Source organism: Diadema antillarum, unplaced genomic scaffold (genome assembly GCF_040938485.1).
Source record: "Diadema antillarum isolate AM-2024a unplaced genomic scaffold, OU_Dant_1.0 seq00000488_RagTag, whole genome shotgun sequence".
In the NCBI taxonomy this organism is placed as follows: Eukaryota; Metazoa; Echinodermata; class Echinoidea; order Diadematoida; family Diadematidae; genus Diadema; species Diadema antillarum.
In genome coordinates this window covers 163,359-176,771 of record NW_027271450.1, presented here as the reverse complement: position 1 = coordinate 176,771, position 13,413 = coordinate 163,359, and the positions used below count along the sequence as shown (strand labels likewise).

The 13,413-nt window shown below is 38.8% G+C and overlaps 1 protein-coding gene across 1 annotated transcript in view; it reads left to right on the top strand.

Moving 5' to 3' along the window:
- LOC139733741 (disintegrin and metalloproteinase domain-containing protein 10-like) overlaps nt 1-12,983 on the top strand; it is a 52,353-nt gene extending 39,370 nt beyond the window's left edge. Inside the window, exons 7-14 of the mRNA XM_071644551.1 lie at nt 1,170-1,330; nt 1,865-2,039; nt 3,168-3,327; nt 7,263-7,367; nt 8,130-8,214; nt 8,917-9,031; nt 10,510-10,760; nt 12,296-12,983. Of these exons, the coding sequence (XP_071500652.1) occupies nt 1,170-1,330; nt 1,865-2,039; nt 3,168-3,327; nt 7,263-7,367; nt 8,130-8,214; nt 8,917-9,031; nt 10,510-10,760; nt 12,296-12,484 (1,241 nt within the window). The 3' untranslated portion in view covers nt 12,485-12,983. The remainder of the gene's footprint in view (nt 1-1,169; nt 1,331-1,864; nt 2,040-3,167; nt 3,328-7,262; nt 7,368-8,129; nt 8,215-8,916; nt 9,032-10,509; nt 10,761-12,295) is intronic.
- Nucleotides 12,984-13,413: the final 430 nt, after the last annotated feature.

Genomic DNA, 13,413 nt, shown 5'->3' with positions numbered 1-13,413 from the left:
AGCAAACACCGTATCCACTTATTTCAGAAGGCATCAATACCATGAGGGGTGTGGAAAGTTAGGTTTGAAAGTGACTCAAGACAAGGCCTATTTGACTTTGATATATTGTGTCTACTTGTCAAAGTATCACTTTCAATGAGATGTTTTGACAGGTGACATGACATTTGCTCCTGCGACAATTGCTCCAGTCTTAGTTTCTCCAAGGACTTAGGGTTAGGATTGTGATAGGAATTTAGGTTTAGTTTGATGTTAGGATTAGGATTAGGGTTAGGGTTAGGGTTATGTTTGTAGGTAGAACTTATGTTTGGCTTAGCGTGTAGATATTTCTTGGGAGCAAATGTCACAAGAGCAAATGTGATAAAATCGTTTGGACATTATATCTAAAAGCAAATAGAAAACACTGTAAGCAGTCTGAAAAAAAAAATGAAAAAGTTTGTAATTTCATTCAGTCCTTGGTGTCATATCATCTGAGACTGATACATGTTTTTGGCATCGCATTGACATTGAATATTGAATATTGCATAGACATTGAATAGAAAATGAAAAAAAGTTAGTGCTGTGTGCCACAAACAAAGATGCGGAAACAAGCTCTGTTGATTGTGACCGAGACTAGGAAAAGATGTGTTAGTGATTGTTGAAGTTAACTCTCATGGACAGCTTTGAGACATACTGTCAGCAAGAGTCAGTTTATGAACTGTCAGGGCCCAGTTCATAAACTTGTTTGAAAGAATTGCAACTTACAATCAGGGTAGTTGCTGTAGCAACAACTAAAACGCCCACTGTTGATTGGTTGGTTTTTAGTCGCATCACGTTAGTTGCTATAATTTTAAGTGAAGCGACAACAGTTACGAAATAGACTCCTAATCTGTAATCTACGCAAATACGATACCATAAATGAGTAATGCCGTCATTGATGATGATGATGATGATGGTGATGCTGGCGGTGATGGTGATGGTGATGGTGATGGTGATGGTGATGATGATGATGGTGGTGATGGTGATGGTGGTGATGATGATGGTGGTGATGGTGGTGATGATGGTAAGGATGAAGGTGATGATGATGGTGATGATGATGATGGTGGTGATGGTAAAGATGATGGTAATGATGATGGTGATGATGATGGTGATGATGATGGTGATGACGTTGTGATTCTTTCCTCCCCTTTGAGGTGCCTCTGGTGGCATCTGCGAGGATTTCAGCAGCTTCAGTGGCGTGATGCAGAGCCTGAACACAGGAGTGGTCACCATCCAGAACTACGGCTCCACAGTGGCCAGCAAGGTGTCACACATCACCTTTGCTCACGAGCTTGGACACAACTTTGGTTCTCCTGTGAGTACAGTCTACTTTTTAACCCTGCATACATGGTTCTGATATCTCACAATCCAGTGCGGACTGTACATTTTCATAGCACAGGTGTACAGTTATACCATGTGGTTGTGGTATTTAAACGGGCTGTAGGAAAACCGGAGGATAAAAGCTGGGAAAAAGGGTATGCTTGGGGTAAAGTTATTGCAGACCAAAGTTAATATGCAGTGAAAATTGGAATGGGAGAGAGAAAGTATTCCTTGAAGAGTGTTATGAAAATCACTAGATAGGATGAGTGATGTTTCTCTTAAAATTTTGGGTTGTCTATGCCCCTCACCCAGCTTATTTTCTTTCTTTTTGAATGGAAAAATAGAAAACTCTCTTTGTGTGAAACTTCTGCCTGGTTTTATCATAGTTGTTCAATTTAGAATGATTTCTGATCTGTTTCTTTTAAAAAAAAAAAGAGTCTGCTTGACATTGTGGTACAAGCAGAGAGACCAATTTAGTGAAATAAACTTGTATTAACTTGACTTTGGGTCATTTTATATTTACTCGCAGCATGACTACCCTTTGAGATGTCGTCCTGGAGACAGCGTAGACGGTCGTGCCAGTGGTAACTACATCATGTACGCTAGCGCAACATCAGGAGATAAGCAATATAATGATGAGTTCTCTGCCTGCAGTATCGGCAATATGACCGGTGTCATCAGGCAGAATGGAGGATGCTTTGAAGGTAACCATGGCGATAGTTTGGTTTGAGATGATGTATGGGAACTTGGGCTTTGATGAAATTAATTTGAAGTTATAAATATGTCAGGGTAAGGGGAACCATGTCCAGTATGTATTAAGTAGCATGGTTTCAGAATCAATGCCACAAACTTTAAATGTTTGCTACTTGGTTGGGTAAAAGTTCATTTTGTCACAATCAGTTGCAAATTACCTTTTCTCTTCAGCGATTTGTTTGCTACTTATAAGACAGGCTGAGTGTGTACAGCTGTAGGAGTCTGTATCTGACATTGGCTGAACAAATTTGAGGTATTACTCTGTGTACACTAAATACTGTGTGTTTATTGGTCTTGTGTCCATGCAAAGTAATCACACTCGCACAGAGTTAATGCATTTCCACTGGCATTCAATCTTGAAATTTAAAAGGCTCTGTGACCTGCAATTGTTTGTGGCCAATTCATTGGCTGCATGCAGGGTCAAACCTGTGGACAGTCGAGTTATTGGTGCGTCATGTGACCTCGCACAAATTGCATATTGGGTGAAATATTTGCCAGTCACATGATCTTATTTTGCACTCGCCATTGGCTTGAATCTGAGACATATTTGATGACATCATTTATAGCTGTAGTGGTAAAAGTAATATGCAAAGTGCAATGATATTGCTGTGTTTAGGATATATTTCAAAACAAGGCATTATCATATTGCAGTAACACACTTTTCGGTTGTGATGGGAATAGACTGGACAAGACTATGCAGTGAGAATGTAGAACAAAGGTTTTTTTTCCTGGGTCGATGCAAAAGTTCAGTTTGATTTTTCCATTGAAAATTGTTGTATTCACGAAATGTCTATGTCTTTACTGATTTTGTTTTCATGAGAATCTGATTTGCTAATTAACCAATTTCTTTTGCACATTGAAAAGCTCTCCATAAAGCTGTTCTGTAATCTTTCTCACTCTTAGACCTTACCTTTGACAGTCAAGGACATAAGTATCTGAATCAATTTGATCATATAGAAACAATATTTTTGTTGCTGTTGTTGAGGGATAAGGGGAAATGAGTGAGACCCTCCCTCTGTGGGAATCTAATGAGTGATGTTTGGAGTAATTGTCACCTCCATCTTTGGTTGCCATGGCAGAGAGTGATGTACCCATCTGTGGGAATCTGATCGTGGAGGGCCCTACTGATAACGGGGAGGAGGAATGTGACTGTGGGTATGAGGACCAGTGCCAGGACCAGTGCTGTAATGCAGCCAACTGCCGACTGACCTCCAGTGGTGGTGTCAAAGTACAGTGCAGGTAAGCCTCTTCCCCAACCAATCACTCATCAGTCAGGGAAAACTGGACCCTGGTTCATAAAGCTGTTTGCAGAGGTATGCACAACTTTACAAATGACTGAAATATAAGGTGCCAATGTGTGTGCCCATTTTTTTCCCCTAATGTTTTAACAAAGTGTGACTGTATGTCAATATTTCATCTACAGTGAAGCAAAAATACACTTTCAATTACAATGTGTGTTAGCATGTAAGAATGATCATTATTATCTGAAAATTTCAACTTTACCTATTGAAATTAGCATTGATTAGGAAACCCTCATGGCTTGCCATATTTAAGTCATTTGTAAATTTGTGCATTACTTTACAAACAGCTTTATGAAACAAGACCCTGGAGCCAGAGGCTTCAGTGAGCCATGTTAATGATCACATTTAGGCAGAGACTCTGGGAAGTTGTCTGGCTGGGAACCACCAGCTCCAGCAGTGATAATAATAGTATGTACATTTCTTTTCTTAAGGATCTCTAACTTCTGGTGCATGGAGATGTAAGCTTGATTGTCTGAGTGGTTGTGCTCTGAATCGTGAGGTTGTTACCTCCGCCAAGGGAGGAGGTTATGTTTTCGTTACCGTTGGTTTGTTCGTTAGTTCGTTAGTTCAATAGTTAGTTAGTTAGTTTGTCCGTGTGCAAAATAACTCAAAAAGTAGTAAACGGATTGGGATGAAACTTGCAGGAAAGGTTGAGAATGACACAAGTACCAAACGATTAACTTTTGGCAGTGATCCGAGAATTTTGGGGGAATTTATGAAGGATTTTTAACATTTTGGCAGGTAGGGTCAATGAACTTGGGAGTTCAGGCTGTGCGTATTTGAGGTTTGCCTGCGCGCACTAAAGTGAGTGCTCTAGTTTCTGCTAGGGCGAGGCGCGCCGTGCAGCTGAGTGTTTATGACGTAACAAAGGCTTCTATATTTGGAAATCTGGCAACTTTCAGCACACAATGCTATAGTACGTATGGGTGGAAATCACTGATATCTCTACGGAAGAGCAATATCAGTGGTGAAAATGATTTGCATGCTTGGCGGAGGTCTGCGCTCTCAGAGTGCTTTTCTAGTTTCAATTTTGCCCACCATCTGCTCATGGTTGTCCCCATTTGTCCACATTCGTCCTCATTCGTCCGGTAGTAGTGTAGTTGATGCCTCATCCCACTCTTAACACCACTGAAAAGATTTTGATGATGAGGGGTCGTGCCAAATACACTAGACAGCTCACTTAAAGCTTGTTACAGTTTCTTTTGATAGATGTATACAGGTTTTTTGTTTGTTTGTTTGTTTGTTTGTTTGTTTTTGTAATGGTAACTAAGCAGGTCTGAATCCAGACACAAGTGTAGACTACTGTGATCCTGTCATTTTGCTGGTTCTCATTCAACCAATGTCTTTTTCTATTTCTTTAATGAAATTGTATTCCATACTAGCACTACATGTGAAATAATAACAGAATGAAAAGGATTCATGCATGTAACACACTGTTCTCATAGAAAGATGAAAATATCAATCAGAAATAGTAGAGTAGTCTACTGTATGTGCAAGTTGATTTTGATCAAAATTAAAATGAAAGTCAAACGATAAGAGCAGCAAAAGTTTCATTAGAATTGAGCGATAGGAAAATGATTCGTCACGACGTCATAGTCTGCAAACCATGAAATTGTATTGTGTACAAATACATAAATACATTTTTGGTAAGTTGCTAACAATTGTTCCTTTAAACTGGAACCTCAGTGATTTTCATCTTTGTCAAATTTGATATGTTTACACAGGGAATTTCATACCTTATACAGATATCCCCATTTTGGCTACTAATTAGGATCCTGAGAGAGAGAGAGTGATATAAGATACAGTGAAAAAGGGAATCCTTATATGACTTACTTTCCCAGGAATATTGTCCTGATTTTGATGACGTCACAAGTTGTCTATGCTCTCTGCCAATAAGCCGTGCGCTCCAAAGGCCAGCAGGTGCCTGCCTTGCTTCCTATACAGTTTCTGCTGTCTAGCTTGATCCCCAAGATATGGCTTGGAGGAAAATGGAAGACAGTGTTCTTGATCTGGGTTTTAAAGTGAACACCAAGAAAGAGGAGGAAGGGACTAAGGGTGCGTTCGAGCACTCTTAAGTGAACAAAAATGAACTGACCTAGAGCACACTGTGCCAGATTTGTAGCGTTAGAGCGCTGTGTTGAGGAAGCGTACCTCGTGAGTTATTTTTAGAAGAGGTCGCCCATTTTGTAGTAAAAGGGTCATTCACCTGGTGCACTTGAGGTACTTGCATCTGTACCGAACAAAGAGAATGAACTCTTTGCATTATGACATATGTGTATGTTACGCCCATCTTCACATGTGAATCTTTGGTACGCTTTTGGTACCCTTTTGGAGCACTTTGGGAAGTGGTCCACTTATGGCTCGGTACAGTACGGTACAGTACACTTTAGGAGCGTTTGAAACGCTCCTGTGGGGCTGGTATGGTATGGTACACTTCGCTTTAGGAGAGCGCTCGAGCGCACCCCGAGACGATACTGAGTCATGATTCAAACAGTTCTGACAGATTATTTGGTGGTTTTGACCCCAAAGCAGAAGGTAAACCATCAAGACATTGCTGCTAATACTATTGCTGCGGCTGGAGTGCTGGCTGCGTAGTTTCATGAACGGGGGAAGGCTAAAACAGCTGGGTGCTGGTGATGATAACAATGGTGAACAGTTTGCAAGGAGAAATGAAGACCCTAATAACTCTAGGAATTGATTTGCATGGCATTAATGTTGTTGTTCATTGCTTTCATTGTATTTTCCTATGCTTTTGTTACAACCATCGCACTGACCGCATGCCATGTACTAGACATAAACAGTGCATTGCATGCTACATGATGTACATTACATGCATCATTGCGACTCGCTAGTGCGCTTCCTTAGCTGGCTGCTTGAATGGCCACTGCTGCAAGGCTGGCCTGCTGGACAATATATGCACTTGTGTACACATGTAGACATGCCAGACTGCTTTCACACAGCTGTAATTTCAGCAGGAGTGTGACTTGCTATCATCATTGGTCATGATTCATTCAAAAATTGATTTTTAAGCTGCTTCACAGAAGTAAAAAAATTAGATATATTGAGGACAATGGTATGAATTTCTGATTCAGATTTTTTTTTTCTGATTTCAGGATTGTGCAAGCAGCGAATGCCGCAAAGCTCGCGAAGAGTGACAGTGAGTTGTTTTGAGCGATGATATGCAATTCATCGTCTATATCATCAACAGTTCCCAATAATTCATTTGGTTCAATTTGACACGAGTGTTTTGAAATAAGCTATTTAATATTTTGTGTGATTTTGGTGCAGTTTGGTTGAATGGAATTTTAGATACGTGTCTGCATGTATAGAAAGTACATTAGTACCGATACATGTATGCATAGGCTGATGTGAAAATATGTGATCCACTTGTGACGTCATCAAATCATAGGGCAAGATTCTGCCACGAAAGCACTTAGATGGGTGTGCACAATGAGAGGTTTTTTTTTTTTTTTTTCTGTGCCAGAATAGGTCTGCAAAAGTGCAATATCTATGTATAGTGTGTTCTCAGCTTTCACTAAAAGTAATATTTGCTGATTCTATGACTCTCATTGAAGTTCCAGTTTCAGCAGTCATAATTTCATGTCAACGACATGAGTCCATTTTACAATTCAATTGCTAGTTTGTTTGTTATCTGTCATATTCTCAAGGAAATTTCAAGAAGGACATTTTAGTGAAGATGTTTTTGCTCAATAAAGATCAATTTGGAATGGTGTGAGAGGTGTTTGTGATATCACAATCTAGCTATTGCAGCAAAAAAGGTCAGCTGCACAAGAAATTCACAAGAAAAATTGATTCAGTACTTGCTGATGTCATAATGATGTGGCTCCCCCCCCCCCATCCCCCTCTCTCCAGTCCTTCCCAGGGGCCGTGCTGTAACAGTTCCTGTAACTTTGAGGGCATGGCATCGGGTAAACAGTGTCGACAGGCTGATGAATGCAGTGAAGCTTCATTCTGTGTATATCCTTTTGGTCTACAGTGCTTCATATTGTAAAATCTCATGTACCACTGTCTTGTAGTCATTCTGTACCATTCCTCACTCCTGTGAAAAGAAACAAAAAAGTTCCTCATCTGCTAACCATCCCTCACCCTCCATAAAAGAAAAAAAAAAATGCTTAGTAGTCATATTCATTTCATGATGTTAAAAACATGATAAAACATGGTCTAGCAGTGTTTTATAACAAATTTTACAAGAAGCTGAATGATGCGTTGTTTTGTTTTTTTCTACATATTCAGTTTATCTTTTTTTATTAACAGAAATATCTTTTACATTATTTACAAAACTGATTTTTGTTATTTTATGTACTGTGTACAGATTGCCATTGTGTACATTGGTATGCCATTTTGTGTCTTGAATTATTACTGTTATTATCTTTCTCCACTTGTTAAATGTCTGAATAATTTTGTATTCATTTTGTTTTATTTTTATTCTTGTTTTTTTTTGTTTTTGTTTTTTTACACAATAACGAATTACTTGAATCTCTTGATGTGTTTAGTTTTCATTATTCTTGATGTGTTAGGTGATGTATCACAGGGCTGGATGCTTACTTACTTTGTAGTCTAATGGCCCTGTCAGGTGGCCAAACTACAAACTATGTGTCTACATACAATATTAATATGACAGTTCTGTATGTTCATATTTCTACATCGCCCTCTAAGGCATACACATTTCATTCCATCTGAGTGGTGTCATGTTTTGGTCCTTGACTTCTATTCATGCACTGACCAACGAGCTGCATGTCCCCAATCTGTTGCAAAGCCAGATTTAACGGAGTGTAATCAACACACACAAGTTTGCAAGAGTGGGGTAGGTTGAATTTACATGGCAGGTTCTATACTTTTGTTAGCCCTGGCCGATGTGTCGCTCCCTTGCATCTTAGTCATTTCATGTATGTATGTTGAATTGTATGCCCCCCCCCCCCCAAAAAAAAAAAAAAAATGAAAAAAATGAAATAAATTGATTAATTATTATTAATGATAATGATGATGATGGTGATAATCATAATAATGAAAATAATAGTACTAGTAGTTGTAGTAGTGGTAGTAGTAATGATAATAATATTAATAATGATAATAATAATAATAATAATAATAATAATAATAATAATGATAATAATAATAATAATAATAATAATAATATCCTCCTCTCTTTATTACACACGCACACACTGCATGGTGCAAAAACGTAATTGCTATACAAAGCTTTTGAAGAGTTAAGTAGAATATAAAGAAATTAAATATATCTAAAATCATGCTTTGAGAGATGAAAGTAGTGATCTTCAATTATTACTTTATTCAGTCTAGAATCAGGACTCAATTCATTCCAAATTTGGGGAGCATTATGACTGACAGAATTAAACATTGATTGGGTAGACATTTTTTGGTAATTATATTTGTTACAGGAACGAGTGTTATATGAATGAATAGATTTATTAAGAATAAACATGTTTGAAACTTTTCAGTGATGTATTAATCCATTTTTTTAATGATATCCTGCTTGTCTGGCCAGGAATGTCAAGAATCAATTTGCGTCAAGTTTGGTCTGACGGAATGTTTCTGTGCTGAGTTGGAGAGCACAGATCTTGAGGAAGCTTGTCACATCTGCTGCATGAGTTCTAATGGAAGTAAGTATCATTAAAGGCATAATTTACCATTTGCAGATGAAACAAAAACCTAGCATTAGTGCTTCAGAATAGTTCTAAAATGTGAGTTAGGGATAGAAACAACCAATGTGAAAATTTGAACCAGTATAATCGATGTTAAGTATTGTTAAATATACAAAGTGTGAACAATAGGTAATAATACGAATGTTTCCAGACTAAACTGTCTACATAGTTTTGGTTTACTGATAAGAATAGCGGTATCTCCTCATATTTTAGGCTTTATTGCAAAATTTTTATATGGTCTGATGTTTTGTGATACAACTGACCTGCACATATGCATCAAAAGTGATATCTTGAACATTTTTTAAATCTCTGCTCCCAAAGGTACACAGGACCTTTAACTCTAAAAAGACTGGGGGGGCCTAAAAGGCCCCCCCCCTCGACATTTCGCGCGATTACTCAGCAACACGCAATGCTCTCGCCGCGATGCTCAATGGCTTTTTTCTTTCGAGTTTCCCGCACATTTTGACACCAAATTTGTGACGCCCGGGGGTACGGTTCTGAAGTTACATAACTTTTTGTACATGCACGTGAGACCGAAAATGGCTCAAAAACGTGATTTTGTGTACAAAGTCAATACAAACTGAGTTTTATCACATGGTTCATATAAATATGCTTATCTTTACTCTCAATGGCTGAAATCAATTTGTTTTAGTAGTATTATGCTTCAAAAAGGGTCTGCCACAAATTTTGCTGAAAAAACAACAAAAACAAAAGGTCGAAAAAACAAAGAAATACATAAGAAATTCATAAAACAATAAAATAAATAAGAAATTAATTTTGATACCGAATTTTTTTTCAAGTACATTTGCTAAGAATGCTACAAAGAATATCTAGACCAAAAATGAGCACTTTTGGAGCTTTATTTACTGATTTAGATAAAAAAGTCTGATTTCTCGCATAAATTAGCATAATTAATCAAAATAAAATAAAAAAAAGACTCTTTTGGAAAATTTAAATATACGATCTTGTAGATTACATCGCACACTACCATTGTGCAAATTTCCGCGGCGATCGCGCGATTCACGGCCAAGATCTTAAGGGGGGGCCCTTTAGGCCCCCCCCCCCCCAGTCTTTCGAGCTACCAAAATAGCCCAGTCTTTTTAGGGTTAACTGTGTTGGATAAGTTTGCAATGTATTAAAGTATCATCAAGTCTGTTGCATTAGCTCCAGTGGAGGTAGGTTCCTGCCAACGCTGTTGGCTTTGTTACAATGAAAGTAATGACCACAAACTGTGCTTGAGGAAATGGATGAATTGTGTGTCCAGGTGACTTTCACCCAGACTGGAAATTCAAGGTAATGTTAGAAAAGACTATGGTATAAAGTATACAACCTATGTATCTTCTAATATATAATTCGGTTTTGTTGATGTAACAATATGTTTATCTCTCTACTCCAACTCAACCCTGCCCTGCCTGTTCTTTTCATCCTGTGTGTAGCTTGTCAGTCCAGTCGTCATATTCCAGCCATGCAGGCCCATGTTGACCAGTGGGGTCAAGACGAGGAGTTGCCCGATGAGACGACGGTCAAGGTTCTCTACCAGATGCCGGGCGCTCCCTGCAATGAGTACCAGGGCTACTGTGATGTCTTCTACAAATGCCGTAACGTGGATTCCAACGGTCCACTGTCCAGACTGACCAATGCCATCCTCAACCCAGAACTCTATGCCAATATTGCCAACTGGATCCAGGTACACTGAAAAGCCTGATATATGCTTTGCGGCCATTAAAGATCAAAACATTATTATAAGGATTGGGGAGATATTACATCTATACCCTTCCAAGTCTAAAGGTATTTTTGTCATAGAATTTAACCCTAACTAACCCCTCGACGTTCCGCGCGACGTATCGCTATCACAAAAAGCTATTGCCGCGACATTTCATGACTTTTTTCTGTCGAGTCTCCTGCATTATTTGACACCAAATTTGCAATGCCCGGGTGCGCGGTTCTGAAGCTGCGCATAAGTATTTACGTACATGTCAGACCAGAAATTGCTCAAATACGTGAATTTGTGTACAATTTCAATGCAAACTGTGCTTACAGGCAGATTTCATAAAAGTATTATTATTTTGGGGTTTTATAGATTTAAATCAATTAATAACATATTATCTTGTTCGGAACAGTTAACGTCGCGGACAAGTTTCTTCAAAAAAACAATGAAAAACATGAATTTGAAAAACAAAGAAATACATAAAAATAGAAAATAAAACAATAAAATACACAATTTTTTTCTGATATATTTGTTCATGTCATTAAAAAGAACATTTACACAAAAAAAGTGCCCATTTTGAGCTTTATTTCAAGATTTATACCAAATTGTCTGATTTCATGGATCAATCATAAATTAGCATTATTTAGCATAAATTATAATACAGTCGAACCTCTCTTATCCGCCTCCCTTTAGCCGGATCTCCCTATTATACGGACGCAATCTCGCCGTGATTTTTTTTTTTAATAATTACGGGAGGAAAGGGGGATTCCCAACTCCTTGAGAACTCCTACACAAACACACATGAATTACATATTACTTCCAACATGATTAACATACATTACATCAAATTTCCTTCCAAATTGCTTACCTTCAGACATTTTAACATTCCCAAACATCCCCAAATGTAGCAATGAAAAGGTTGCAGTATACACATTACTACATGTGGTACTACAATGGGCTACATCAGTACATGTGTATGTATATGTACATGTTTAAAGCATTGAGTCTCCCGTATCCGGCCAAATCCCATATCCGGATGAGCCCCGGTCCCGACTTGTCCGGATACGAGAGGTTCAACTGTATTTAAAATCTAACTTTATGGTATATTAGATTACGTCATAGGCAGTGTGTGTGCCAATTTTAATTGCGATCTCGCGGTTGACAGCCGAGATCTGGAGGGGGGAGCCTGGGAGCCCCCCCGCTCTATGATCTACCTAAATAGCCCAACCTAGTTAGGGTTAACACATTAACAGGTGAGAAATGAACAAAATATGTCCAGTTTCACTCTTTATTACTTCTTTTAGACACCTTATTAGTCATATTATTTATGCAACCACCCCCTGCTTCCCTCTAAAGAATACGATGTCTGACAAAAAGTTTCTAACAAAAAAACTCTGACCTGTAGAAAATCTGCAATTAATTTTGATGTCCTTGACTCACTATAGCCAATCTCTTGCTGGCCTATACTAAAATGATGTGATGTTTCCTTATTGTTGTTCTTGTTCCTCCTCCAGGCCAACTGGTGGGCAGCAGTGCTCATTGTTCTGGCAGTCATCATCTTTATGGGACTCTTCATCAAGATCTGCAGTGTTCACACCCCCAGCAGCAACCCCAACCTGCCCAAAGCTCGCAAGGTGTCGGTCCCAGGCACCCTCAGGAGACGGCAAGCGCCCAGGGATCACCAGTCCATACCCATGGCATAGCCACACCCTTCCTTCCTACCCCCCTCCCTTCCCCTCCCCTTGCATCCCTGGTTTTTTTCTGCCCCTTGCTTTCTTAGGTTGTTAAACCAGTAATGAACCTGAAGAAAAAAAAAATCAGTCCCTGTGACACACCTTATACCGTTACTGAATGACAGTGTGGTGCTGATTAAGAAGAACACAACTGTTTCCACGTCTGTCAACAACTCCTGATGTATTCGTCTAAGTATCATCTTCTTGAGTCAGCAAAGAGGGAAGGTGTGTTGCAGGATTCAAATTGTGAGACACATGAAAATATTTGTATCTTTTATGAGATCCACTTTCTGACACTATCCTTGTCTCTATGCGTCGTGATCTATTTTAGTTGAGTGCATAGCGACAAGGCTGGTGACTTGTAGGGATCAAATTTTGTCAAATAGTCACCAACTCTGAAGTGAACTTTTCAAGAAAACTTTCCTTTCATGATTCTCAGTATCAGATATTTCGTTCCAGAGTTGACCCACAGTCTTACACAACTTCTATCTCTGAGAGGAAATGGAAGTATCAGGAGTAATTGCAGAAATGTGACAACAGATTTAACAGTAAGCATTAGGTCAAATCTTTCTGAGTTAGAAGACTGAAAGTAAGACTAATGATACGGAGTTAAAACACGTGCATCATGATCAAAGTGAGGAATTTTCCTATTACTCGCTTTGAAAAGACATGAACGTTAAAAGATAAAAACAAAGCCTGGCCAAACTCTCTTCTGATTGATCTGTTTCCATTACCTATAGGAATGGGGTCAGTTTTGTGCAAGGTGTTTGTAGATTTTATTATCTTGGTAGAAATGGCTGAAAGGAAAGTGCATGCACATATCAACCCCTTTCCCCCCTCCCCCCCCCCCCCCCCCCCTTGTTGGATCAATAACATATAACCAGCATATATTATTTCTA